Source organism: Falco peregrinus, chromosome 2 (assembly GCF_023634155.1).
Source record: "Falco peregrinus isolate bFalPer1 chromosome 2, bFalPer1.pri, whole genome shotgun sequence".
Lineage (NCBI taxonomy): Eukaryota > Metazoa > Chordata > Aves > Falconiformes > Falconidae > Falco > Falco peregrinus.
The window spans coordinates 110,858,252-110,885,904 of NC_073722.1; the positions used below are offsets into that span (position 1 = coordinate 110,858,252).

The 27,653-nt window shown below is 49.7% G+C and overlaps 1 protein-coding gene across 2 annotated transcripts; it reads left to right on the forward strand.

The window, feature by feature from the left end:
- On the forward strand, positions 1-27,632 carry DHRS11 (dehydrogenase/reductase 11). 2 transcript variants are annotated; one of them, XM_055798141.1, is made up of 7 exons: positions 1-159; positions 15,229-15,438; positions 21,387-21,481; positions 21,923-22,052; positions 22,738-22,830; positions 23,487-23,552; positions 24,533-27,632. In XM_055798141.1, the coding sequence occupies exons 1-7, from the start codon at positions 28-30 to the stop codon at positions 24,572-24,574; spliced, it is 768 nt and encodes a 255-aa protein (XP_055654116.1). In that variant the 5' UTR covers positions 1-27; the 3' UTR covers positions 24,575-27,632. The 2 variants fall into 2 exon arrangements, 1 of the variants encoding a protein (XP_055654116.1); XR_008746206.1 differs by lacking the exon at positions 24,533-27,632 and having other exon boundaries at positions 22,716-22,830; positions 23,487-23,557.
- The last annotated feature ends 21 nt before the right edge of the window (positions 27,633-27,653 follow it).

Genomic DNA, 27,653 nt, shown 5'->3' on the forward strand with positions numbered 1-27,653 from the left:
CGCGGCGGCGGCGGCGGGGCCGGGGCCATGGAGCGCTGGACCGGGCGCGTCGCGCTGGTCACCGGCGCTTCCGTGGGCATCGGCGCGGCCGTGGCGCGGGCGCTGGTGCAGCACGGCATGAAGGTGGTGGGCTGCGCCCGCAGCGTCGACAAGATCGAGGTAGCGGGGCCGGGGGCCGAGGGTGGGCGGCCCCCGGTCGGGCCGCGGGCAGCCCTACGGCGGGGGCGTCCCACGGCGGGGAGGGGCTCGGCCGCCGCCCCGGGAGGCCTCGCCGCGGGGTGGGAGCGCTGCTGGGGCCGGGTCGGCGGGAGGCGGGGGCTGGGGCCGGCGGGGCCGCTCGCCCTGCTGCGGGCCCGGTGCGGGTGGGCTCCCCCCGCGGGCGGGCTCCGCCGCCGTTCCCGGCCCGGCGGGAGCAGCTGTGCCCCTGCGGCGCGGGGGTTCCCGTGGCCGGGCGGGCCCGGAGGGGCTCGCCACCCCGCAGCAGCAGGGCCGGGGGTGGGAGTTGCCCCGGGAGCAGGTTCGGTTGGGGTTGTTTTTTTCTGAGCTGCCTTTTATCGAGGTTAAAAATGGGTTGTGAGGAGCGGGGCTGGGTGCGGGGGGGTGCGGTGCATACCGGCCCACTGCGGGTGCTCGGGCGATACGGATGTTTCTACGAGTTCGTGTTAAAATCGGGCTCCAGACCTTCCCACGTTGCTCACCCCTACAATGAGCATCTCAAGAGCTAAGCCTTCACCCACCTCTAGAGCCAGCACCTCGCCGCTGCCTTAAAGATGCTCAGTGTAGCTTCTGTGGGGTCCTTCTTGTCCTTGGATGTGTCTGTAGGCTTTACCGCGCAACGGCGCAGGCTGAAGCCTATTCATTTCATAAGAAGTTTCCTTCTTAAAGGAAAAAAGAAAAAAGAGAAGAAAAAAGTTACAGTCAGACAGCCCAAATATTGTCATCTTGGTTGCTCGGTGGCAGCCGAGCCCGATGAGGTCCGTACGAACACCCAGGGTTTGTATTTCCTTAGTAAAGGTGATAAGGACTTGCTATGCACAGTTGGCCACACCAAGAATAAACTGTCCAAAAAATCATGGGAAACGAGGCTTGACATGGTGGGTGTTGCTGAGATATGGGGTTAAATAAAGAAACGCTCAGAGGAATCAAAACTTTTTCCGTTCTTCATCATGAATCAGAAAGACTGCTTGCAGAGAGGAGAAAATACCCCAATGTGACTTGTTTAAATGTCCTCTGGGGCTTACTTCTAATTTTGGACTTCCCAGTGTTTTGATACTGTGGTTTGCAGGGAAAGCCGAGTTCTCCGAAGGCTTTCCCATGTGCGGCCAGCGGTATTTAAGGATGTACTTCCGTAGCCTGGCTTCTTGTAGCCTTGTGGTACCTGGTGAAGGATGTGGTAAAGGATGCTGTTGTTTCCCACTCCGCTCCAGAAAGGACAGAAAAGCCATTTCCAGTATTGCTGTTTCCAATACTGCACTTTCTTTGGATTTGCTTTTGAAACCTTTTGATTTTCTTTGGTAAAGAAAATAAATGAAACTTGTATTTTCCTTCACTACTGCAGAGGAGTTTCCTTCCTTTCTGCAGCCTGAAATCCCTCCTTTCTGAAACTTTCTGGCAAAAATGCGGTATAGATTTAAGAAAGAGCAGTCTTTTAAAGGCTTTGTCTTTTTATTTGAATCTGCACAAAATGCAATCACATTTTATGTAGGTGATTTGTCTGGGCTGTGTGGTATGTGCCTGTACCGAGCAATGCTGACTGCTCGGCCCCTTCCGAGTCCCTTGTCGCTGTTGCGTTTCCAAGCCTTGTGTCTAACACTGCAGCTGATGTTTGTCCCGGCTTCGTTCTTTCGAGGACTGAATTGTGTTTGCAGCACACGGTTGTTTGTTTAGTTAGATGTTTGGGCTGTGTTTTGCTCCGCTGCTATTCTGGTTTCTATTTGCCGCAAAGCATGTTTCCTTAAAGAACCAAATCCCAGAGGTGCTGCTTGCTCGGGGAAGGGAAGGTGGTGAAGCATGAGGTGGCCCAGGTTCACTCTGGGAACAGGTCTGTCACCTTGGAGTGGCTGCCTGGGACACCTGTGTTGGCACAGGTGAGGCTTCTTGCTGGCTCCTGCTGTGCCTTCGGAGCAGAGTTGTTTGCGGTAATGAAGCTTTCCTCCAGGAGCTTCACCTAATGTGTTTTTGGAAAAAAAAAAAAAAAAAAGAGGAAGATATTCAGGCTTCAGACTCATGCTGGGGCTTGGGACTTTGGACGTGGCTGTAAGAAGCCATCTCGAGAAGCAGGAGGTGGCGTTGTGTGCGGGGATGACTGTGCAGCCAGACCTTGCCTAGGGGCTCCTGCCCGCTGGAGGGGCTTTGGCTGTGGGGACAGTAGGAAGGAAACAGGAGGGTCTGGGCCACCAGCACTCTGTAAGCATGTCGTTACCTTAATTAGTTACTGTATAACCAGATCTATCCACAAAATATGCTCATCTGTTATGTCCGGCTGCTGATCTTCCAAGTCAGGGTTGGCTGGGAGCTGGAGGACCATCCCCTGGCAGGAAGCCTTGGTGGGGATTTGAAGGATGCGCTAATTCGAGGAGAGCGGCTCCAGCCGGAGGGGCAGGATGGGGGAAGCGGCACTGATGTTCAGGCTGGGGCGCAGTGACGAAGGGACAAGAGGAGAGAAATAGGAAGGAGCTGAGGGCTTGGTGTTGCCAGATGCGAATAAAGGAGAGGTTGGGGCATTGCAGCCACAGTTCCTGCAGGACAGATCTTGTTGCTCTATTAAAATTGAATAATTTGCTAAATGCCATTGTGGATAACGGTGTACTAGAGGAGCAAACCCCCAAAATAAATCCAGGCAGCTTGAAATGGAAAGAGTGCAACTGGTACAGTTAAAAACCAGGAATGTGGTGTTCATTTGGTAGCAGAAAAGCGTATGTTTTCATTAATGTTATGCACTAGTCATCCATTTTAAGGTAAGGTGGCTGAAACCACTCTACATGGTGGTTTTACAACCTACTGTAAACTGGTGACTGAAAGAGTATCTTGTTCTGTGGGGAGTTTAACTAGGGCAATAAATGCTATGTCAAGATTTCTTAATCTCTTGGAAAATCAGATAAGGGCTTGAGGCAAGCTAATGAAGGAGTTGCAAAGTTGTGGTTTTGGTATAAAACCTGTGTCACGACTCCAGTGCTCATTACTTGACTTTTGAAATAAAAATGTTAATGGCTTACAAAAACGGCAAAATTCTCTCTCTCTCTTTTTTTTTTTTTTTTTTTTTTTTTTTTTTTTTTTTTTTTCTTCCAGTGGCTCGGTAGAAGAGCCACATGCTCAACGTGTCTTGAGTTAGTGCTCCAGCTGACTTCAGCAGTATTATTTCAAAACTGGATTTGATTTTTTTTTTTTTTGTCACATCTTTCTACATGCAGCCATGGCAAGCGTGGCCTCCGGCGACTGGGCTTCCCCTGAGAAGCTGTCTCTGGCCGTGAGCCTTTACACCATGGGTTTGCCCATCCTGCAGCCCCGGCTCACGAGCAGCCTCGTGTTCCCCAGTTGTGCAACTTCTGTGAGCGGAGAGTCATCGTGTGGGTCATCCGACAGTAACTGTAATAGTCAGACATCGAGGAATAATTTAAATGGCTTTATTTTACTTTTGAATGCCAGGAGATAATTTAGGTTGAAAGCTTGTTTTAAATGAGAAGCCTGGAGGTACTAACAGCTGTCATAGACTTTTTGGCATGTGCTCTTGCTGAGTGTTTTCTGCTCTTCAGATACCTATGTGTGTTCCAAGTCAGGAGCGAGCATTGTGCTTTTATGAATTAGCCAAGAATTTTCAGAGCCCGTAAGACCAAGCGTTGGTGAAAACTGTGCCCTGTCCAATGATCACCTGCACAGGGACCCCCTGGCTGATCCCTTGAGTCTCCAGCACCCGAGGAAAGTTGCTGTGATTTAATGACTTGCCACAGCTTAGCTGGTGCACGATAGCAGGTTATGCAGTAGTCACACCATCCCGCAGACAAAAAGCAGAGCATCACTTTTGATGGGTTCGCTCCGAGGCTGTTCAACTTGCTTCTTCCTGATGTTTCCCAGAAATTTGTGTTTAGTGTCTGACTTCTTGCAGCAGCACAAAAAAAGGAGGGAGCTTCCCTGCGCATGGGACAAAACATTTCCCCCACGGCTGACAAACCACTCTCTGGTCTTTTATTCAGTGTGATGCAGAAGTTTTATTTCGCAGCGTTCTTCCCCTGGGGTGGGGGAAGACTTGGGAGAGTTTGTGGTAAATGTAGGGTCTGGCTCAGTCATGGTGATGGCATCGAGGTACTCTGGTGCTTTTGGAGCACAGGAAGGTGTGAGACAGGGAGCTGCTTCCAGAGAGTTTGCAGCTGATGCTTGGTATTACACTCTTCTATAATAAAATTTAATTTAATGTATTTTTGTATTTATTTTTATGTTTTTAGAGAATGGCAAAAGTGCTGGCAGGAGTTCCCCCTCCGACTGCGGTGTCGGCTGCTCTGGAACAGGCAACACCTGATGCTGTTGCACTCGGTTTTGTTTTCTAATCCTCCAGCAGCTCGTTCATTCCTTTGATACCTTGCTGTAGGGTGGCTGGGGCATCAGTCACTTGCTTTATGCTATTTTATTTTATTTTATTTTTTTTGTTTTATTTTTCTTCAATGCCTTCCAAGTGTGGTTAATTCATCACTTAGAAGAGACTCCTCCGAAGAGGTGCGGGAAATCAGCTGGCTTCTGCAGTCCTTCACTTCGCTGCTGGAAATAGCTGAGCTGCCGGGTTGTGGCATCAGGTTGGAGTGTCCAGAGCTGGTGGCTGTAGGGTGCTGGTGGGTTTATCTTGTATGGCTCACCCTGGGCTCCCAGTCTGCGATGGGAGCGCCTTGGGTCCGCTGCAAGCCACGTAACAAAGCGTGCGGCTGCTCCCGGGGGACTGGTGAGCATCCCCTGAAGCGGCGGTACCTGGCTGCTCTCTGGGATGTTGGTGGGGGAACCTGCTGCCCTCTCCGTGCGGCGAGGCTGCGTCGGGGGGATTGGGGCCCTCAGGTGATGGCCTGCCGTAAGGCGTTGAAGAAATCTAATCATAGATGCTGTGTTCTAAAAAAAATATTTTTTTTTTCTTTGTTAGGGTGTGGAGAGTGAGCTTTGCAGGAAGCAGTAAACGTGGCTTAGCATACAAGGTTTAACCAATTAATTCTAATGCATTTGTGACAGTTATTGATCAAAGGTAACATTTATAACCAGGGACTGCATTGTCAAGGTTAGATCTTGCTCAAGAAACAGCCTTTGATAAGCTGAGCTATTGATTGCAGATTCGAGCAGTCCAATCTCTGAAGAGGTTTGCGCTCTCTTCGTTAAGCAATGCTGTGGCGGTGTGGGAGGAGGAAGAAGCCGAGCCTTCCTCGCGGGAGCTGCGCATCCCAAATATCCGTGTGCAGGCTGGCCCATCCCCACCACCCATCACTGCCCGGGCTATAAGGTGCAAGGGAGGCTCTTGACCCCTTCAGTCCTCCAAGGCGATTAATTAATGGCTAAATAGTTTCATAGTACCCGAATGTGGAATTTAATTGCACTGGGTACAAATCATGTTGATGGTGTAGAGGTCAACTGGTTAAAATTTTGGCATCCCCCCTTTGGGTGTCTTGTCCGTGGGGTCGAGCTGTGGGTGTCCCTGCAGTGCTGGGTGTCTGGTGGGCTCTGTCCGTCTGCCCTACGGCTGGGGCTGCGTTTTGGAGGGCATTCCCGAACGCACAGCTTTCACCTCTGGGCCTGTGTTGTCTTAATTGTGCGACTTAAAGCAACGTGCTCATGGCTGAAACCTGAATTTTGGTGCTTGGCTCCCACCCACCGGGCAGCCTGGCTGTGCCCACAGGCTCTGCAGCTCCTGGCCTCCCCGTGCCAAAGGTGGGTGAGCCACTGTCCCCAAAAGCTCGTTGAGGACCTCATGGCTCCCCAGCCCCTCTTCCCCAGACCTGTCGCTCTCGTGGCATGCAGGCTGCAGAGCTGCTAGGCTGTCTGGTAGCCCAGTGAATTATTTTCTAAGGCAGGAGGAGCAGCTTCAGGCAGGATAATCCCAAGGCACAGTCCCCTGTAAATGAATGACCTTCAGAATCTCCTTGGCCTCTGGAAGGGCTTGTTTTGTGTTTGGTGAAGGCCTTGCCTCGGGGATGGTGGGTACTCAAGGCCTCTGAGGTGCTTTTATTGCCGCTTGTCCCTGACCAGGTCCTTTCCTGATGAATAGGAAAGAGATCCCATAATTGCTGTCCTGAGTAGTGGGAACAAATGCTTCGCTGTCCCAATGGTTTTGCACAGCCTTGAAGCTCAGGCGGCATGTGGGGGAGGGGTTGCTTTTAAACCAGGTTGGATTTATCCGCTTTCCCCCAAAATGTGCTTTTAAAATGTCTTATTTCAGCCGCCCTCCCTTCCCTGCTTCTCTTCTGTTCCCTTTGGCTTTGTGATAGAGCCGTGATAGCGGGGTATGTCATGGTCGCAGCCCTAAAAATAAGTAAAAACTGAGCCTTCCCTGGGATTTTGGAGATGCAGTGGGGTGCGTGGTCTGCCTCTGCCGTGCTGTGTAACAGGGCAGACCGGGTGGCTGTCCCGTGCCTCAGTTTCCCCATGTAAAACCCTGGAATGGTCAGAGGGCTGTATGGGAGCAGCGTTCAAACACAGGGTGGGTTTTCTGGCCTGTGGTTCGTCTTTGTGGAGGGTGTCCCAGGGCAGGGAGGTCCAGGCACAGCTGGCACAGTGTTAACGGTAGTTTCCTGACTGAACATGGTTATTTTGCCTTTGCTGGTCCTGGGGGGGTTTGTGCCCACCCCGCTTCTGTCGGGTGAAGCGGGAGCAGAGGGCCTGCGGTCTCGCTCCTGCAGCCGGACTTTACTCCCTGTTGGGCTCATGCAGATCAGCTGCGGCTCTGCTCAGCTTAACTGGGGATTAGCATCAGCGTAGATGTGAGCAGCGCTGAGCCCGCTGCGGCCGGTGGCATTGGCATCAGTACAGATGTTTGATCGCGGCGCCCGCGCTGTGCGGCGATGGAAGTGTTAATCCCTGTTGGCACCGTCCCTGCTCCGACTGCGGCTGGGCTGGGGTGTGTGGGAGCCTCTGTCCTGCATGTCGGTGGGTGATGAATCTGGGGTGTATTAAAATTCAGGACCTGTCATCTCTGTTTTGGTACTGGGGAGCGTTGGGAGCTGGTGGGGAAAGGCCTGCTCCTCGCCCAGCGCGTGTTAATCTGCCTTTTCAGAAGAGGATTCGTTGAGGATTACACGGGCGCAGGATGGGAGCCGATGAGACGGAGAAATGCATGGGGACATGGGGACGAGGACCGCAGGTCTGGCCGTGCCCTGGCAGCAGGAATGCTTGCTGCCGTGTGGGTGGTGCTGGGGGGCAGCGGGAAAACACCCAGCTCCTGCAAGCTGTGGGGACGAGCCAGGGCTGCGCTGTGGGGTGTTGAGAGGAGAAAAGGCCAGTCTCGTGGTCTGGTGGCAGCTTTTTTGGTGACAGTGGTGGGTGCTTTGCTCATGGCCATGCTGACAGGCGTGTTGTGTCACAGCAAGGTGCAGAGCTTGGCCAAGCTCTGGGAGCCCGGTGGCTGCAGTTGATGCTCAGGTTTTCCTGGGTCCCCAAGCAAGAAGATTATCACCTGCTGCTGTTTTGTCTCACAGGTGGGGATGCTGGGGCTGGGAAGGGGAAAAGCCCCCCAGTGAGGTCGTGACAGAGCTGGGATCATGTCCTGGCTGTCCTCGAGAGTGCTCCTGAGTCTTACCCACAAGGTACGGCGATACATTCAATTATAATGTATGTTATTCAGGGCAGGCGTGTCCTGATGGTTTCCATGGACCTCTGATCACACCCTGGATCTTCAGGGTACCGTGAGGCATCTCAGACCTTCATTATTGCAGGATTTGCTGTCTGATTTAACTAAAATAAACAGATAATCTTTTTCTGACTCCCTGAGCGCAGTGGAGGTGTGCTCGCCTGTGGTGGGGATGACACAGAAGGCATGTGCCGTGATCTGAGGGTGTCAGGCTGAAGCTCAGGCTCGGCTCTGCCCTCCGAGTGGTGTGTTTGCAGGTTGCCTTGGAAATCTGTTGCTGGAATGGGCAATGATCCAGCTTGTGATGTGTGGACTGTCAGGTCTGCTGCATGCAGGCATTTGGGTGTGTTGGAGCAACGCGGTCTTTGAACCCTGTTTATGAAGGCAGCCAAGGGCTGGTGGGGGACCACGGGTGGCTGCAAGACAGCAGCTTCGGTCTTAATGAGTATTGGGTCCTTTGAGGAAGGAAAGCATCTACGTGCCTGGCTGCGTGGGAACCTGCTTTATGCATCTTGGAGCTGAAGAGCAGGCAGGCACCTATGATGCTTGTTTTAGGATAGTCATACCTCAGAATAAGCAAGAGATATTGCTTTAATGAGCTGTCATCGTAGGAGCAAGCGTATTTCCTCCTCCCCCATGCCAGCCCGTAGCAACGTGATCTGAGCAAGCAGTAAAAAAATAAAAAAGAAAAAAAGTGCCTTCAGCCTTGACGTAAGGAGTGATTGTTTGAATGTCTTAAGGTAGCAGGGACGTTCAGGGCAGCGTAAATGGGACGATTTGGCTTGCGTGTATAACGCTGGGAATTTAAAATTAAGTGAGCTAGGAAAAAAATAAACTTGGATGTTTAACTACTGAGAAAGTGCAGGAAGCAGAGAGAGCTTGGAAAAAACCAACGTGAATCTGGAGCAGTCTGGGGGGACGATTATCAGTACCAGGAAGATGTGACTGCTCAGGCAGGCTCCTGGTTAGCAGGGAGGCTGGCTTCAGTGCCTGGGGTGAGACCAGCCGAGGGGCTTCCCTGGGCAACGCTGCGCCCACGGGCAGTGGGTGGACAGGAGATGCCGCTTGGCCCCTCCGGAGCCTGCGGGATGGGTTTGCAGTGTGAAGGGCATGCACCATGCTGATGTTCCGTGTCCAGAGCCTGGGTAGCATCCAGGAGATGTCCCGGACAGCTGATGCTGGGGATATGCCAAGATGTAGTTTTGTGCTGTCTCCAGTGGGTATCGTAAGTTGTGGCAGCACCGTGGGGGTGAGGAGCCTGGCAGGAGGGAGGGCTGCCATGCCATGCTCTGCAGCCCTGGTGAGGACCATGGTCATGACTACCTGGCTGGGACTGTTACTCCTTAGATGCCTCTCCACGGTCTGCTTCTTGCTGCTGGAAGCTGATAAACAGCAGATAGGTCCCAGAGGTTCCCTGGGGTTTTGTTCCTTTCTCTTTCAGAAAATGAGATCTGATTTTTCTGGGTTATTTATTATACGAGTGCTGATTTTGTGTGCCACCTGTGAGTCTTTGCGAGGACTATGAAGTCAGTCCATTTAGGATGATACAAGGTGAAAAGAAATACATACAGGGACTTAAATTTTGTTTGGGTATTGATTGCATTTTTTCCTTTGCCTGTGCCAAGAGGTGGTGGGTTTCTGAAGCGGTGTGAAAAATTTAGTCTCCCTGGTCAGGCAGCCTGTACTTGAGATGTACTTCAGGTAAACGGTCTGAAACTGGTGCTAGTCCTTCTTTGGCTGTACTCTGCTTTGGTATCTCCAGCAGAGTACTGCACATTTGCTTTTCCATTTAAGCTCCCCATCCCCACCGTTCTTCCTTCTGTCCTGGAGCAGACACCGATCTAAGCTGAGGAGCGACGACTGGCAAAAGCCATCAGTGAAAAGCATCAATTTAAAGCTTAGGGGAGGGAAGAGGCGTCGCTTTACTGTTATATTCATTTGAAAACTCCTTTTAGACTCCCATGGAAGCCCTGTCTGGGCACCTGGAGCCAGGCAAAACGAACTTGAAGAAATATGAAGTAATACTCATTATTGAATCACATGCGGGCAAAAAGCCCCAGGTACCTGGCAGCTCTAGGAAGGGGCTCAATGTAATTATCTCCTTTTTAGAGATGGGGAAATGGCTCTGCATCTTGCCCATGGTCACAGAGCACACCATGGAAATCAACCACAGTCTCGTGCTTTATTCACTGTGTATCTCTTCCTGTATTATGCTGTTGCAGTGGCATTAAATCTTAATTAAAAGAAGCTTCAAACTTGCCAGTCAGTAAAATGAAAGGATTTGTAAGCCCCCTGTTTTCTTTCACAACTGTGATGCTGTTCGTTAGGATTTTTCTCCTTCATTTCCTTTAGATAGCAAAAGTAATTGGGGTGTCTTCGGTTTCTTTCCAGTTGGTTTCTTGGTACAGCTATGTATTTAAGCATAAGCTAAATCAGTAGGATGCAAGCACCTGTGATGAATAGCAGGTTAGATTAAAAATTACCTAATGGTTTCTTCTAGCTTTAATCTCTCTGAACTAAATGTGTCTGGAGTTAATGGGATGGTTTGCCAAATAAAGCCCTACGTGACTCTTTTTTTTCCTCCCCTTAAGAGTCCCTTTAAATTTTTATATCAGTTAGTTTTCTAAAACCATTTTACCAAGACTGAATCTAAATGCATGGCACTGTGCCCTTTCCAAGTGTTGTATGCACAAAGAGCATTAACCCCTTCTTGGGAGAACTGACCTATTCTTAACATAATGTGAGGCATCCTTTTAGAACCTTTAAAAGCAGACAACTAAATAGTATATAGGAAGCAGCATGACCAGATAGTCTCATCTTACTTACATGCAGGTAGGTGCTTAACGTTTTTGTTTTTTTCATTTGCTTATTCATTCATCCAACACCGCTGGAAGCAGAGGTAAATCACTGTGATGTCAATGGAAAAATTGGTGTCTAAGCAAGAGGCACACGGCAGCCCACGTGTCTAGTGCGTGCTGCCGTACCGACTCGCTGTATCCCACGAGCAGTTTAGGTGCCCTCTGTGGAAAGCTGGCCTTTCATGGGAGTTGCCGCGTGCTGTGTTCATGCGAGGTAGCAGGTCAGAATTACAGGGACCAGGGCTTGCATCCGTGGCAGTGGATGGCTCTAGGTTAAACATATTAACACGTAGGGTATCTATTTCTTATGTTGTGTTATCCCAGTTTATACCAGTAGCTACAGCACCCGGCTGTCTGTTGCCAAGCATCTAGTGATAATGGTGTGGAACAGAGATGCTCAGGTCTTGTTTCAAATCTTCACCTCCAGCTGCTGGAGGCGCACCGACCCTCATCTGTATTGGTGTTGCATTACATGGTCACTCTCAACTTGCTTATGAAATCTGGAAAACCAGCTTTTTTTCTTTTTTTCCTTCCCTTCTTGTGTGTGTGGTGTGCTTAAAGTGGAATGAGCATTAATTGAGTGACTTAACGGATGCTCTGAAAAAAATATTGCAAGCTTCCTAATTCAGAGAGTTGCTTTACATAAGTCTTCTCTTGCAAACTTGCCCGCAGTTGATGTTTCTTTGAAGAGCCTGTGATGACTCTTTATCTACAGAGGGTTGAAGCATGTTCAGTTCCGCCTGAGTGTCAGTGGTGTTCGGCACTTCATTTTCAAAGAGAATTTCTTAACACAAGTGTAGCCTGAAAGATGAAAGGATCCACGTTGAGGCTTGTTTCAGGCGGCGAGACACCAGACAGAAGAAGTATCTTGAGAGATACTTAATTTCTCTGGTCAGTTGTAGCAGAGGAGCCTTTCTCAGAAAGGGCTTTCTCTTTGGTACATCTAAGACATAAGCTAAGGAAATTGACTGGGGCAGCAGGATGGGCAGCTCCACCACGACAGCCACTGCTGTCCGGAGCATCCCTTGTTTCATCTGCTCCTTCATCGGTTGTTGTGCTGCAGCCCGTGGTATTTAGACCCTGTCTGCCCCCATCGAGAGCTGTACTGAACAGTGAAAGGTTTCACTGAATAGTGAGAAATGACAGCTGAACATGAAGACAGAGATATTAAACACGGCGTTTCCCTCTGGGCTGTAGATAAGCTTGTCTGTCCTTTCCTGTCCATGCTGACGGGCCCTTCATCCTTCCAGCCAGCTCTCCTGGAACGAGTCCTCTTTTGGGAGATACATCCCAATCCCTCGTGCTTGTATTTCTCATCTTTTAAAATCATTGGTGTCGCTTGATTCAAGTTCAGCAGGGTTGAGTTTGGCTGGACCGGTTCCTGCCATCAGCTCTAAGCTTTCCTCCCAGCAGCTCTGGGACGCGCCATGATGCTCAGCCTCGGGACGCGATGGGGGCCCTGCTTTTGCTTTCTGTGTGTGAGTACGCTGGCTTCAGAAGACAGCACCCCACCTTACCTGTGACGAGCATTGACATCAGCAGCAAAAATTGGAGGCACCACTGGAAAGATAACTCAGCCCAGCCCTTGTTCAAGCAACCTAAACGCAGCCTGGCAATTGCAGGAGGTGCCAGGGCACCAGCCCTCTTCCAGGAGCAAATTAAGACCGTACTCCTGGCCATGACCTGGTGAACTAGGAAGAAAAAGTGCCAGGCATGAGCCTTGGTACTTTACCAGGAAATACTGAGTGGGGTGGATCCCATAAGTGGGGTGCTTGAGTTTGGGTAGTGGGACGGAGAGCACTTCCAAGCTGTCACCTTGGTGCCAGGTTGTGAAGAATTTGGCTGAAGGCCCCTTGCCCATTTTTTCCTCCTTTATCTTTGCAGACACAAGGCCCTATCCCCAGAGTGGTTTAGCACCTTCCAACAGCCCTTCATACTGCTTTTAATTTTCTAGATGCTACTCTTGCAGAATTTTTCCCCCAACTGTTTTCTCAAGTGTGTACACTAGTCTTGAAAAAACTATATATTTTTCTACTATGATCAGCACATAATCACCAAGATTGCATATATAGCAAAGTGAAACCAGCCCCAGGAGGGTACAGAGAGGTACGATTCAGTCCCAGGGGGACCTTTGTTCTCTGTTGGGCAGAAATACTGTCTAGCTCAGCCCAAGCAGAGCTCTCCAGAGAGCGTGATGCTGTTGGGATGTATCGATCTCTGGGCTGAACTCAGCATGTCTGTCCCCTTCTTGCCTGGTGCTGTGAGAGCAATAATAATAATTCTTGTGTTACTGCAGTGCCTTCACTGAAGTGGTACCCAGAAAGGAGAGTGGCTTCTGGACCAGACCCTTGGACCTGCGCTGGATTCAGCTTGTGGGCTCTGAAAGCAGTGGCTTGCTGTGAAAGGCAAATCAAGAAAAGCTTAAATGCTCTGTTCAGGGACTTGACCCAGCTCAGCAGTGGTGTTAGGTATTGAGAAAGGCTGAAAAACATTTACCAAACAGAGCACTTGCCCCAGGGTAATTAAAATGAATGTGCTTGGGGCACAGAGAGGGGTTTGGAGGTCCTGGCTTGGCTGTTCCTCTTGCAGTGAGGATGCTGAGCCCTGCTCTGTGTTAAACTTGGCTAAGAGAAAGTTGGTCATTGAAAAAGCCACTGATGAAGAGCACACTTTATGATTTGGAGTTGGAAGCCAATTCACATCTTCAGGTGGATTTTAATTTTTTTCCCCTTTTTGGATTTTGCGGATCTAACCAAGTTGCCAGCCTTCCTCCTTACCCTTAGGCATACGGCCACCCTGCATTGTGCTGACTGGGGGACAAGAGAGCCGATTCTAACAAAACTTCAGGGGTCAGAACCAGCAGGTTTCCTGGGCATGCTGGCATCTAATCTGCAGGATGGAATGCGTTGGAGGCCAGCTGGATGGGAGCCGGGCCCAGGCTTTGGTTTGGCGTTTGCCCGGTCCCGTGGTGATGAACTGGTGCAGCCCCACAAGCTCTCCTGACAGCCTGCGCTGGGGGAGCAGGTGCCGTGCTGTCTCTGATTTTTTTGTTGTTGTTGTTGTTTTCCTTCTCTTTCCACTTTCCCTTATGTTCCATGGGGTTTTTTTTGTTGTTGTTTTCTCCTCTGTCTGATGTTTATTTTCTGGCAAACACACGCTGCGAGTGTCACCGATGCTGGGTGTTGTGTGGGGCAGGTCTGCCCCTGCTGCAGCTGCTGGAAGATCAGCTCTCCTGAGCGGAGGGGACAGGGGCCCGGGGGCTTGCGAGCTTCCCCGGGGAGAAGGACACCTTCCATGCTCTGGTGTGTCACTCCCGCTTCTATGAGAGCGAGCTGTGTCTGAGGCCAGCATGGCTCTCCAGGCTCCTCCCGATGTCGGTACAGATGGCGGGGCTGGTTTTAGCATCTGCCTTCTCCAGAATGTGCGAATTTCTCCCATGTGTCCTCCTGGAGGGCCAGGAGGGGCTGGGCCAGTCCGGGAGGTGATATGATACAGCAGGGATGAGATGCTACACCTGACAGCAAGCAAAAAAAGTCAGATCCCTCTGGTGTGAGCTTCCCAGCGGTGTTTCGGGTGCTCCCAGGTGCTGTGGTGGGTGCACTGGCTTCCCTGCACCCTTGTTGCTGGCTAAGGCAGGTGGGCTTGGCTGTTCAGAGCCGCCGGCATGTGCAATCACCGTCCCAGGTCCTCTGCTTCCAGCCAGGTGACTCCTGTGCTGGGCCTCGCTCCTCCTTTTATAAACGCTGTGAGCTGCAGTCCTTGGTATGCAGGGAGGAGCTGGGAGGAGTGGGAAAGCTGCCCCTGGCAGGAGAGCTTTATTGCACCCGCTGAAATGTCATGTTGGTGAAAGCGCCCTGGGCGATGGCGTTCAAGTGATTTGGTGGACGTTTGTAGCCAGAGTCCATCTCTCTGCAGAAACCAGACATCATGTGGCTCTCGCTTCACACTGGAAGCTGTCACTGTCGCTAATATGACACATCAGAGATGAGATGCTGCTTCTCATTAGCATCAGGGGGTAAAGGGCATCCTCCAGAGGATTTGGTGTGGTGGCTGCCACATCATTAACACGGGCAACCAGCAGCAGCTCTTGGCCTTTCATTTGCTTTATATCATCTAGTCTGATAAAAGATCTGAATGCCTGGAATAATTGTTGATAACGGCTAACGAGGAATTGTCGGGTATGCGATTGCCACGTCCTTTATCCGCGCAGCAGTGTGGCAGACTTGCCGCCTGGTGCCATGGCAGTGTTTGTTTGTATTTTGCCAGCACTTGCTTGCCTCGACCTGTATTGCCAGAGTGATGGATGAGCACAGAGCGTCTCCTCAAGTTTAATAACTTAAAGGCTGAAGCACTCAGACTCTCATGTATATCGATATTTCTTCTTTCTTAATTAGCATTTTCAGTGATTCTTCCCTAGTGTCTACTTTAAAGGCAGGCTCGCTGGGAAGCCTGCCGTGTTTTCTTAGCCCTGGGGTGTGTTTTTAAGCAAGTGGCTGGATAAGCTACTCCAGGAGGAGAGGAGGCTGATGGCTGTTTACTTCCTTCCTTTCTCTTCCTTAGAAATTGGCAGCAGAATGCCAGAGTGCCGGCTACCCGGGGACCCTCATCCCGTACAAGTGCGATCTCTCCAACGAAGAGGAGATCCTGTCGATGTTCTCCGCCATCAAGACGCTTCATCAAGGAGTTGATGTTTGCATCAACAACGCGGGGCTGGCTCGCCCGGAGCCCCTGCTCTCAGGGAAGACGGAGGGCTGGCGGACGATGATAGATGTGAGTACTGCCACTGATAGAGTGGGAACTGGGCTAGATTTTAATTTTTTCTGGCCACCGGCACCATAGTCCCATCTACTTATTCCATGTGTGCAGAGCTGAGGACCTGCTTCCCCTCTGGCTCTGACATGGCCTGGGCTTGCCGACTGGGAAGTGGAAAGACATCATGCACTGCTGAGCCACATGCCTTCACCTTGGAGTATGAAAACGCTCGATACCTTCAGTAGCATTTTTTCCTTTAGCTCAATGGCTTTATAAAGGGTGATGAGCCTTGCTGCTTTTTTTTGTTTCTTCAGTAAAATAGGAAATTGAATGCCAAGCACTGGCTTTTGTAGCTAATCCTGTTAGTTGTAGCAGTGGGTTGTAAAACAGGCAGATTCTTTTTGGCTTAAAAAACTGTAATGTTTTTTGTCTTTTTAGCTTAATTTTCTGCTCGTAATCTGGTTAGAGCTGGATGTGATCGAGACAATTTCATATGCCGAACTGGGAGTTTGTGCAAATGGTCCATGCTGTTACTAGCAGCGCTTCTCCCTGGGTCTTGCTGTCCTGAGGTGCTGCTGTGCATCTTTTGGGGACTTCACCATCTTTTGTCGTTATGGGATGGCCCTTTTCTGCACATAGCAGTGGCAGCCACAGCAGTGGGACCCCAGGCCACTTACTGTGCCCTTGCAACAGCCCTTTTGTACTGACCTTCCTGCACCTCTGGCTGGTGAGAGGCTGAAACAGGAGCTTTCCCCTCCTGTACTACCTACTTTTGTGCATGAAAGCCTTGTCCTCATAGAAACTGGAGTCAAACTCATGGCTTTGAGTAAGCCTTGCAGCACCTCCAGCAGCTGTGAGAGCTTGTCCCAGTGAAGTAAAAGACACGTCTATTTGAAAAGCTGCTCCAAGCTGTAAGCTCGGGGCCGCTGTGTCTGACAGCGGGTTCAGCCAGGATCTGTCGGCTCCTGCGGCAGCTGGTGGCTGTTCATCCAGAAGTAGTTTCAGGGGCTGTGTAAAGCAAAACAGAGAGGCGCATTGAGGCCTCAGACTCCTGCTGCCAGGGCAAGAGCTGCCGTATCCTGGCTAATTAAGTTCTTGTTAGGATTTTGGCTGGTCTGCTAGCTGCTGTGACTGCAGCCAAAGCAAGCTCAGCTCAGCTTTGTTTGCCCAGCCAGGCTTTTGTGGGTTGCCCAGCCTGGGTCACTGCACAGCTACATCTCCCCATCCCTGGTTGCCATGGAGTCTTTAAAGAAAATTAAGTGAAGTGTAGCTGAGGCTGAGCTGGTGTAAAGCAGGGCACTTCCCAGCGTTGTCTCGCTGCAAGCCTGGCCCTGTGGGTCACCTGTGCCTTGTAAACTCATCCTGGTCACTGTGATCATGTCTTGTGTGAATGCCTCTGTGGATGCTGCGCATCCTTTACGCTTCTTCATTTTTGTTCTTCTGACCTTTTGTTTGTTGTAAGGCAGTCAGGCTGGGGGAGACACGTGGCTTTTGCCAGCTGAAGGCCTTTCTCTTCGTGCTCTCTTCCTGGGCTGCTCAGGTGGGAGCGCTCCTGTTACCTCACTTTCCACCACCTTTAGGAAGAAAGATTTGGGAATGAGGATTGTCCTGTGTGACACTCCAGTGTTGGTATTTATGATGGCTCAAAGTTTGGGAGCCTGTGGGATCTCCTGTCCTTGTGGGTGCTGCTGTGTTCACCCTTTGGAGTTGCCTGGGGGTGATGGGTGGGGTGGGAGGAGAGGCAGGGTGATGCCTCCACAAGGGCAGCATTATGAAACCAGGCTGGGAGCATGTTTTATTGCCAGAGGTGATCTGTATGGCTGTATGTGCTGTCACTGCTTGGCAAAAATGCTGGTGTAGCTCTGGGAACAGACTGAGTTACCCAAACTTTCTTCCTGTACTGGTAGATGTTTTCCTCTTGCCAGCTTCCCAGAAGCTGGTGGGTTTGCTCTTGACTTGTGTGTAGTTGAACAACAACTTGCACCCTTAATGCAAGGGTGATGCCCACAGCCAGTCCAGAGCCAAGTGCTTCGCCCACCTCAGCCTAGGCAGCCTGACAAGCCTGGGCTTTGCTTTTTAGCCTGCTGGTAAGTGGTAGTAATAGCTCAGGGTTTTTTGTTTTGCTGTGTGCCGCTGTTTTGTGGCTGTAACCTTCCTGCTTGAAAATCTCGCTCTCCAAACGCGGCCGTGGCTGTGCAGGCACTGGCGTCGCAGTGGGCTTTGGGGAGGAATCTGCAGTGACAGCTCTCCCCGATGTGGCACACCAGCCCCAGGGAAACACGCACCAGGCCCGTTCCTCCTACATGCTCTGAAGCTCTTGGAGGGTCAGGACGAGGGAAGGTTGCCAGCACCTTTCATGGGCCACTGGGCTTTGCAGAACTGAGCGGGAGCAGGGAGGCTTCTTCCAAAGGTCCCTTGGAGAAAGGTCTTAAAGAGCAGCGCAGTTTGAGATGCTGTTGGAGAGTTTCAGCATGCTACTGGGCTGCCAGACAGGGAAAGTTTCTAAACAGCCATCGATCTATTGATTTAGGAGGCATTAGGGCCTTAAATTAAAGGCATTTTTTCTTTTTGGTAAATCGATTTTTGTTTCCATGCATTTTTTATGAGCTTTGAGGCTCTGTCTCCTTCCAGTTTCCCCTTCCGTAAGATTCCTTGCTATACAAAAATCATGTTATTTACTTATTCCTCCTCTTTTTTTTTTTTTTGTATGTTTTGGTTCCTTATTGTCTGGTATTTATTCCCAAGGGAGGAGCTGCTTTTCCCTGGGCTGCAGGAATCTCATGTTAGGAATCGTGTCTCTGTTGCTTTACAGCAGCACAGAGCCCAGCGTTGCCAGCCAGCAAATTTGGTGTGTGTGTAGGAGGGAGCGTGCTATCACAGGCAGGTTCTGAGCCCGTCATCTTTTGGTTTGCAGCTTCCCCCTTTTCCTCTTTATATGTTTGTGAGGTTGTGAGGTTGACATGAGGCTGGAGCAAAGTCCTCCAGCTGTCCTCGATCCGCACAGGAGTAGCCAGGGCTGGGTGCTATGTACACACTGACTGCAGGCTCTGGGATTTGAACAGCTCCTTCACGTTTTACCTACTGACCTTTACAGTCAGGAAATCAAGCTGAACTTTCCATTTGCACTGTTCAGGGCACAAAGGACTGCAGCACACATCCTCTCGCTCTTCGAGATGCTAAATGGGTTTGATTCTTCTTGGTATTATTCATTGACCAATGAGGCTCTGTTCTTCTTGGTTTTATATACCATCTGTGCAGAGATATGTTTTCTGTAACCTGCGTTTTTATGTGTGCTTTAGGAGCTGGGGTGCTCATTCTGATGCGTTAGAAAAGGCTGATTCTGGGAAGTGAAATGCTCAGCGCTTCCAGGAACAGGATCTTTTATGTTTTCCCAACCTGCAATTGGAACTCATTAATTACTAGAAAATGCGCCTTCATTGTTTCTGTTGTATTAGCACAGACACGCGGCAGCCCCGGACCCGCTGCCTTGTGCAGCGTGCTGTGCAAAGGCGGAGCACGGATGTGCTGGCTGTCTTTGCGAAGGGATCTTTGAACCTTCCCTTCTGACAACAGGAACGAGGCTGGAAAATGTGTTGTTGTGGATATTTGTAACAACAGCCTTTGGATTGTTTCTCACAGTGATACAGCCCTAAGACTTGCACGTTTTCCAGGTGTGTTTTTCAGTTCCTGAGTGCCTGTTCCACATTTTGAAATGGGATTTCACCCAAAAACCTTGTGGGTGCTATCAGGAAAAGGCGGCGAGGCAATCCCAGCTCAGCTGCCTTCCAGCCAGTTGTTTTGTTGTACCAAGATGCTTATCGTACAGGCTCTGGACTTTCCCATGTGGCTGTTGATTAGTATCTTGCTTTGCCAGTAGTTGTCAAAATGTTGTGAGTCTACCCACGCATGGAAGCATTGCTCAGTGTGACTCACGGCGTTGGAGCTGGGTCTCAGGCTTCAGGCTGATGTTACCCTCTAGTGGCCTAAGGAGAAGGAGTGGAATCGGGGAGCTACCGCACCAAAGATGCGGTGCCTGGTGGGTTCAGGGTCTCCTGGGGCAGGGAGGAAAGCAGGCGTGTTGCTTATCATGAAGGCTTCTTATACTACCAGGTGCCCAGATCTGTATGGGAAAGGACTGGCTCCTCACTTGGTTGGTACATCAGACTGGAGCAGGTTACTCCTGCTTTCCTTGCCCACCTTACTGTGAAATCCAAAAGCCTTCAGATGCCCTGCCTGCTCTGGGCTTCGCTCCAGTGCTGAGGTGCCACTTCTGCTGACATGTCTGCTAACTTTCTTCCTTGTGCAGCCAAGGTAAATCTTCAACCTGGCGCCAGGGAATTTATCTCTGTAGTTCCAGGTATGATGACTGAGATACCTGGCAGTGACTGTGTGCTTAACCAAAGTGCACTTGGATGAGGATGAGGACTCTACTTTGTTGTGTTGCCTGGGTACTCCCAAGATCAGATAAGCATGCTATTTATCTGTTGCCAAGACAAAAACTCACAAGCACGGCCTCTAGTAATGAATAGGAAATAAGGACCAAGACAAAAGCAGTGACCAGAAGATCCTTCAGCTGACCCCGCTCATCTTTTGTGTGCTGCACGGTAATTGCATCTCTCAAATCCATCCTTCTCTGCCTCTTAACTTTCTGGTCTCCAAATTAATGTTCCTGTCTTGCATGTCCTTCTGTGCTAGCAAGTCCTAGTTAGCCTGCCCCGTTCTTGTTTATAAGTTTCACAGCGATGATACATCCCTTGCTCGCTGCCCACATGGCCTTGTTCCTGCTTCTCCTCCCGTTTATTGCACCTGACTTCTGATTCATCAGAAATTTTGTTCTTCCTGGATATTTAGTTCACAGGGGTGCTTTTAGACCTGTCTGGCCTGCTCATTTCGTTAGCAAAGTGACATGCCATTAGGTAGGACCTGCCAGTGTGTCCTGCCTTGGAATGGCTGCAGCCTTTCTAGAGGGCTTTAGCAAACGCTTTCTACCTTTCAGCCACCTTTCTAAATCTAAACCACCATAAACTTCAGCAATTAACACTGCTGCTGAGCTGGCTTGCTCATCAATCTTGCACGTACCTCTGGGTGCTGTGTATTCCAGCTGGGGGAACTTCCATGTCTCTGTCTTCCTGGAAACTTTGGCTCTGTGCTTTATGGTCAGCAAACGCTGAAGGCATCTGTGCGTTAATGGTGGCACATTGCAGGGGTGATATGACCGAGTTTAACCAAGCCACGGTGTGCTGGGGAGCGCTGGTCCAAAGAGCAAGAGCCTGGAAAGCTCTGCATCCTGTGCTATAGGACTGGATAAATCGCGGTGTCCTTTCTTCCTTGCCTTACCTGCTTAGAGCTGAGGGAGATGCCAGCAGGCAGTGTGACAGGTCGGTGGCTTTCATATCTGCAGGGTTACTTGCCCACTCTGGCCTTCCCCGTGGCACGATGTGATCTTTGGCTTTGTTTGTGCGGAGGAAGCTCTTTGCTGGCTGTGTGGTTTGCAGTGCCGCTGAGCACCTGGCGCTCTGACAGGCAATATCTGGGGATTTCCTTGTTAACTAGCTGACCTAATTACCTGCTGTTAGTGTCCTATCAGCTGCCCAAACACCAGTGTGCTCAGTGCTGTACAAAATAAACAACGCTGTCTGCTGGAGGCAGTGCTGGCTGTGGGGCGGTGGGTTTCTTCTCCCTTATTTCACACTCCAGCCTCACGTTTGCCCCTGGAACAATTCAGCCCATTTTTTCTGGCGGAGGCCAGGGCTGTCTCACAGAGCTGGGTATGTGTGGCTCCCCTGCCAACCCCTGGGGCCTGCAGCCCCAGCTGGGTGGCAGGCATGTGGCAGGCGTGTATGTGCATTTCCCTCTCTTGGCCTGCGTGGGAATTGCCGTGGGTCACAGGCTGGAGGCAGAAGCTGCCAGGCAGGGTTGCTGGTCTTAAAGACCAGGTCTCCTGGTCTTCTTTGCTCATCCCTCAGGTCAATGTGATGGCTGTAAGCATCTGCACCCGAGAGGCCTACCAGTCCATGAAAGAGAGGAACATCGATGACGGGCATATTATTAACATTAACAGGTACGTGAGGGGGGAATGTGGGATCAGCTACGTGGGCTTGCTCCTCCCTGCCTCCTAGAGAGGACTTAAGCAGTGGGCTGGTGGTGTCCAAGGAGAGATTTTCCAAGGATTGTGATGGTTGATTTTTTTCAAACCGCTTTTTTTAACCTCTGCTGGTCTAAATGCAAGAAAGACCTAACCACAGAGAAAAGGATAATGCCAACCACTTGCGATGGTGCAAGTTTGAAGACTGAAGCTTCTTGACCAGCTCCAGAAGACAGCCGGGTCCAAGGAGCCTCTGGTGGTGTGAGTTTCCTGCAGGAGAGGGGAATTCCTCACGTAGCCACCCTGTCAGCCTCTCCTTCTGTGTTTGTAATGCTGGTTTGAATATCCTGTTGGTTTCTTCTCAGGACCCGGCTTGCCGCCCACCTCTCAGCGCTTTCCTTTCTGCTCTCTCCTCAGCATGAATGGCCACAGCGTTGTGCCACAGTCGGTGGTGCATTTTTATAGTGCCACCAAGTACGCGGTTACGGCTCTCACGGAGGGGCTGAGGCAGGAGCTCAGAGAAGCAAAGACTCATATACGAGCTACAGTGAGTACCGTGGGCTTCTTCCTCTCTCCTGCTTTGTGGATGGTAGAGAGCTGGCCGGCTTTATGGGGCAGAGGTTTTCCCTTTGGGAAACAGGCAAGGAATTGCAAAAATAGTACTCAGCACCCTGGGGAACATTCGGGTCCTGTGCCGAGCTGCCCCTGGCCGCCTCCCTTTCCCAGGCAGAGGGAGACCTGGGGTACAGAAGGCATGGCAGCAGTGAGCTGCGTCAGGAAATAAACTTTTTGGGTACACAAAGTGGGGAGCTGCCGGTCAGGGAGCGAGGGGGGCTCATGGCAGCAGAGGGGGGCGGTCAGTGGGGCTGTTTGCTCTCATCCAGAGCTTGCATCTCTGGAGTGATGTATCCAGAAGTTAATTTGCATTACAAGCCTTTCTGTCATTTTCTCTGCTTCTCTGCCCCTTTGGAGCGTGAAGAGGGAAGTACCCGTCAGCAGTCCCCCAGAGGTTCCTGCCACAATAATCATTAAGGCAAAGCCTGCTCACTTAAACTGTTCCCCTAGAAAAAGAGTGGGGAAGGAGGACAATAGAATGGGGGCTGTGGTTTTGGGGGCTTTTTCAGCACTAAAAAGTTTTTCTCCTTTTTTTTTTTCTTGCTTTTTTTTTTTCTTTTCATTCTTTTAGAAGGGGAATTACAAATCCTATTAGGATGTGCTCTGCTTTTTTCCAGTGTATATCTCCAGGACTGGTGGAAACGGGATTTGCTTTTAAACTTCATGATAATGACCCCGAGAGAGCTGCTGCAACCTATGAGAGCATTCGGGTAGGACAAAGAGAAATGGAAACGGAGGGAAGTGGCTCTGATTGTAGTTCACGTCTCTTTCCTGGCGAACGGCACAAGGAACTAGTTCTGCAGAGTGGCCCGGTGCCTTCCAGGATAAAATCAGCATCTCCCAAAGTCTCAGCACTCAAACCTCACATTTTGCACTGATATTTACGCACAATACAGATTTTCATTTGGGTTCAGTTTCTGACTGCCTATATTTTTCCTTTTGTTTTGATGTTCCTGTAAATAAATCAGTCAGCTTTGACATTTTGCAGGCTATGACTTCTTTATTGAAGAGAAGATATAATAAGCAAACATGCCTGCACAAGAAGAAATGTGAGAGCATGTTGTCTTGCAGGTGGCTAGCGCAGGATTTCTTGTGCTTCTCTGGGAATTTTTGATAAGGATGGCAATGCCTGACCTGGCAGAATTACTGTGCCAGTAGTAAGATTATTCACAGCAAATGGTGAATTATCAGCACCAGACACGTCCTTTGTTAAATTTTCAATGGATTATTTTTTTCCTGCTTGCTTGCATCTTTTTGACATGCCCCAGTGACACTGTCGAAACTCATTATTGATGGTTAGGAAAGGAGTGATCTTGTGGTTAACTTTGAGGTGCCCTTTGACTGAGTCTCTTTCCTGTCTTTCCAGTGTCTCAAAGCTGAAGATATGGCTAACGCTGTCATATATGTCCTCAGTGCCCCACCTCATGTACAGGTAGGCTGTGGCTGGGCTGGAGGACTCTGCTGGGGCGGGGCTGAAGGCGGAGAGGGTAACTGCTGCCCTGACATTTGCTAATCAGGGTTGCAGCCACCATATCAGCTGTGTGCTTCGAGGAGCCTGGGCTGGGGATTAGCAGTGAGCACCTTTGTTTACACTTCCCTTATGGTAGCTATGGGATGGCACTGCTCGGGCTGCTCACAGCCCTGCGGATCCAGCAAGGGCTGCTTGGACCCCAGAGAAGGGCTGCGCAAGGCAGGGGGAACAGGAGGGATATGGGCATGTTCTGCCCCTTTGGATGGATTTGCTGATAGTTTTGCAGCTGGGTTGGGTTCTGCCAGTTACTAAATGATGTGTTGGGCCTGATCCTGCCGAGTGTTGTGCACCTCCCCAAGGGTGGCGTGAGATGCTTGCAGTGCCGGGAGGGACTTCCCTCCTGTGAAACATGAAATAAGTGACCAGCTTTGAGCTGGAGCCAGGAGGAGGCAGGAGCAGTGTTGTAGTTTAATATGTGCAATGTAAAAGTTCCTGTTGCAAAAGCAAACTTTGATCGTGAGAGGTTTAGCAGCCCCTGGCGTGAACTCTGCTCCTTGGAGCAAGACGTGGCCATCTTGACACTGGATCACTGACCTTCTTGTCCTAAGAAGATAAAAAGTCTTGCCTGTGGCTGGTCAAGCAGTGCTTCTGCTTGACCCTTTGTGAGCGGGACCAAAGACTTGAACCACGGGAGTTTGTAATCAGTGTCATCTTGTACCTTTTCTGTGCATATTTGTGCTTATATTCCTTGCGCTAAAGGCAGAGCAGCCGCATTCACTTGTATTTCTTTCTAGTATCTCAGTTAAGCAGGCTCATTTCTAGTCACAGGAGCTTTCTTCGTGTGCAGCTTGCCACTGTAACGGTGCAGCATGGAAGTGCCCAGTGCAGGATTTAAAACGGACTTCAGCACTCCAGTAAAATCCTGTGTTGGTCTCTTCTAGATTGGAGATATACAGATGAGGCCCACGGAGCAGATATCATAGCAAATGAAGAGGACCGTGAGCAGCGCAGCGTATCCACTCCACTTCGAACCCTCTGGCAATCTAGGGTTTCGTCGGCTGGCTAGCAACGTTTTAATCAAGTACCAAGGATTGTGTTTGAAGAATTATTTTTCTCTCCCTCTCTCTGAGCTGGTGCTGGTGCTGAGCCAGTTTTAAAAAAAACATGGTAGTGGGTCTCTTTCTCCCCCACTCCTTTCTGAAACTGCTTAAAAGAGTAAAATGTATTTGAAACTAATGCAGGGAAGTGGTTTGTGGAAGATTGTTGTCTCCAGGCTGGTTTATTCTTCCTTTTGCTTTCTTTTCAAGGTTTGTTTGATCTTATTTGCTGATGCTGTGTCTGGACATAGGTGAAGTGGCACAAGACGTTTGCCAGCTGCAGTGTGCTTAGGGTTTGAGATTTACAGTGGATCTCATACATGAATCCATCTAATTTTGGGGTTTATTTTCATCAGATTGATTACTGATGGTAATGATGCATGTGATATTTTCTGCTTCTTTCATACTCCACTGCTCTAAACTCGGTGTAGAATCTCGCCCACCTCCCCACACCCTCCTTTCCCATTCACATGAATCACACCTGCCAAGTTTGAGGAAGTATAAATGTGTGTGCTTGCTATTTCTCTTTCTTTCTAGGTAGGTAGGTAAGTAGTTGGAGGAAAAGAACCTGCACTTCTGCAGGTTAGAATGATCATCTAAGTGGCATAGTTACAGTAAGAGTGAGTTGTTTGGTATTTTTAATAAAAACTAAATGTGTGCTGTCTTGTGATCACCTCTATCCTTGGTATCATCTCCCAGCACTCTTGATGTTTTTGTATGTGGTATTTGCATGCATTGACACTTTTTCTGGAAATAGTGGTTGGTCTTAGAAAGATGTATGGTGCTGTTTAAATGCTTGGTGCTGACCAGTTGGAAATGTTGAAAGTTTGTCTATATGCAGAGATACAAACTTGGAGAGAGAGAGAGAGAGAGAAAGAGAGAGATTGAAGTGAACCATGCCGAAGCTATCCAAAATGAAAAGATGTTAGTAGGGGTGTTTGCCTACAAAGCAGCAGGTAAAAGGTCTGGTTCAGATCTCATATTAGTTCTGCGCTGGTGCTGCCCCATTGTTTTGCTCTGGATTTATTCTAACTTGAGGGAGAAGAGAATCAGCCGCAAAGCTGATACGTGCAGCACTGGAGACCGCTTGAGTTGTCTCGCAGTGTGGCAGAAAGACGTCTGTGTGTCGACCAACTTGCTGCAGAGCTATGGAGCTGTTAATGTACATGTTGCCTTAAGGTTGCAGACTCGCTCCTGCTGTGCTCTGGACTTTCTGTAGCATTTCAGAAGGCAAACATTGGTTTAGGTGGAGCAGGTATGGTCAGTTCGTCAGGGTGGAGGATTGGGAGCCAGAGAAACTAGGGTTGGATTGTTTTGCTTACACCATTTTATGCCTCTGTGGGAGGTCATCTGTGTTACACCACCGTAAGGGAGACCAGATTTGGGCCACTATGTCAAGAGTTTCAACTCCCTGTATAGCCTTGGGCACATCACTTTACCTCTCTGTCTCAGTTTCCCCATCTGTAAAATGGGAATAATAATACTTGCCTACCTCACAGGGGTGTTGTGAGGACTCACAAACTTTTGTAAAGCACTTTGGATATGAGAAGCGCTGTGTAAGTGCTGAGTGTTGATATGAAGTATTATTATTACTTAAATCTTGTGATACATAGAATTCCTTGTGCCAAAGGTAAGCGACTGTAGAAGGATACAAGGAGAAAACTGGTAAAAAGTTCCTTCGTAATGGAAAAACAAAGGCAATTTGCCCCTTTTTTTCCTCTTTATAAATACATGCTCACGGTGTGTTCTGCCCATTCCTCATCTGTCACCAGTTTCTACTGGCAAGTACACATAGCCTCATCTCTGGATTTGGCCTTTTAATTTACTCTGAGTGAAATTCATGCCCTTTAGGTGAAGGCTTGCATGACGGTAACGCCATGCCCTCCTCCACCTTGCTGAGGTGGTGACTTTGGGTGGGCTCTTTGCCCAGAGCTGGGTTTCACCCCCAGCATTGGGTTGGGTTAGATCATGTCCTGCAAGGAGCAGCCAGTCCAGGTCTGCATGCAGCCAGCCATCCTCCCTGCAGCAGAGAAAGAGCCTGCACCAGCTGGAAAAGTTCTTTGGTCTCTGTGCCACCATGATCCTCAATTCAGAGGCACTTGGCTAAGGAAGTTTCAAGCACTACTGTGCTTTTTTATCACGCCCCTATGATGTTCAGCTAGACTTGTTATGAAAACTGGTGTTTTCCATAGGGCGTCTTCTGCAGGAGCTTGCTGAAATTCAGCAGATGCGCTGTTGTTGTGCAGTGTGTGCCATCTTTTTAAGATGGTTGAACTAGGAGTTGGAGGCCAAAAAAAGCGTTGAGAAATTAGGAACTTTTGAGCAGAAAAACAAATGAGCAGGGATGTGGGTAGCACTGGTGAAATATATGAATAGGTGGCCGCAACTGTGTACAAAGTTAAGTAGATGTTGAAATGCACAGCTGAGGAGGGGCTTAACTTACCTTTCTGCTCTGTAAAAGGAGGCTTCGGAGAGAATTGCTTAAGATGTAGGGCCTTGAAAAAGGGCCAGTCTGGGTAAATTGCTCCCTGCAAATACAACCCGGCTGACCTGCAGCCCTGGAAGTTTGTGTTGGTTCTCCACCCCATGCCCCCCCCCCCCCCCCCCCCCCAACATTTGTAACCTTTGCAAGTCTATAAAATAACCTTGAAATGATATCCAGTATATTTTTCCATTTCAAATGTGTTTTTAGAGGATAATTCCTGCTGCCTGTTAACTTCCCATGTGAAACGCAGCCTGCGGAGGGGTTTGTTACGAGTTGTTTGGCTGCTCTGCCTTGTGTAACCTGGTGGCACCTTGAGCCACCTTCCTGGGATGAGATAGGATTGGCAGCACAATTCTGAGGCATTTAAAAACCCCAAATAAGAGGGTGAATTGTGTAATTTATCAGTAGGTTTCTAATTGTGAACTGTAAAATAAAGAATAAAAAGAGAGGCACACTGTGGTTCTTTTGTTGTGTATACTG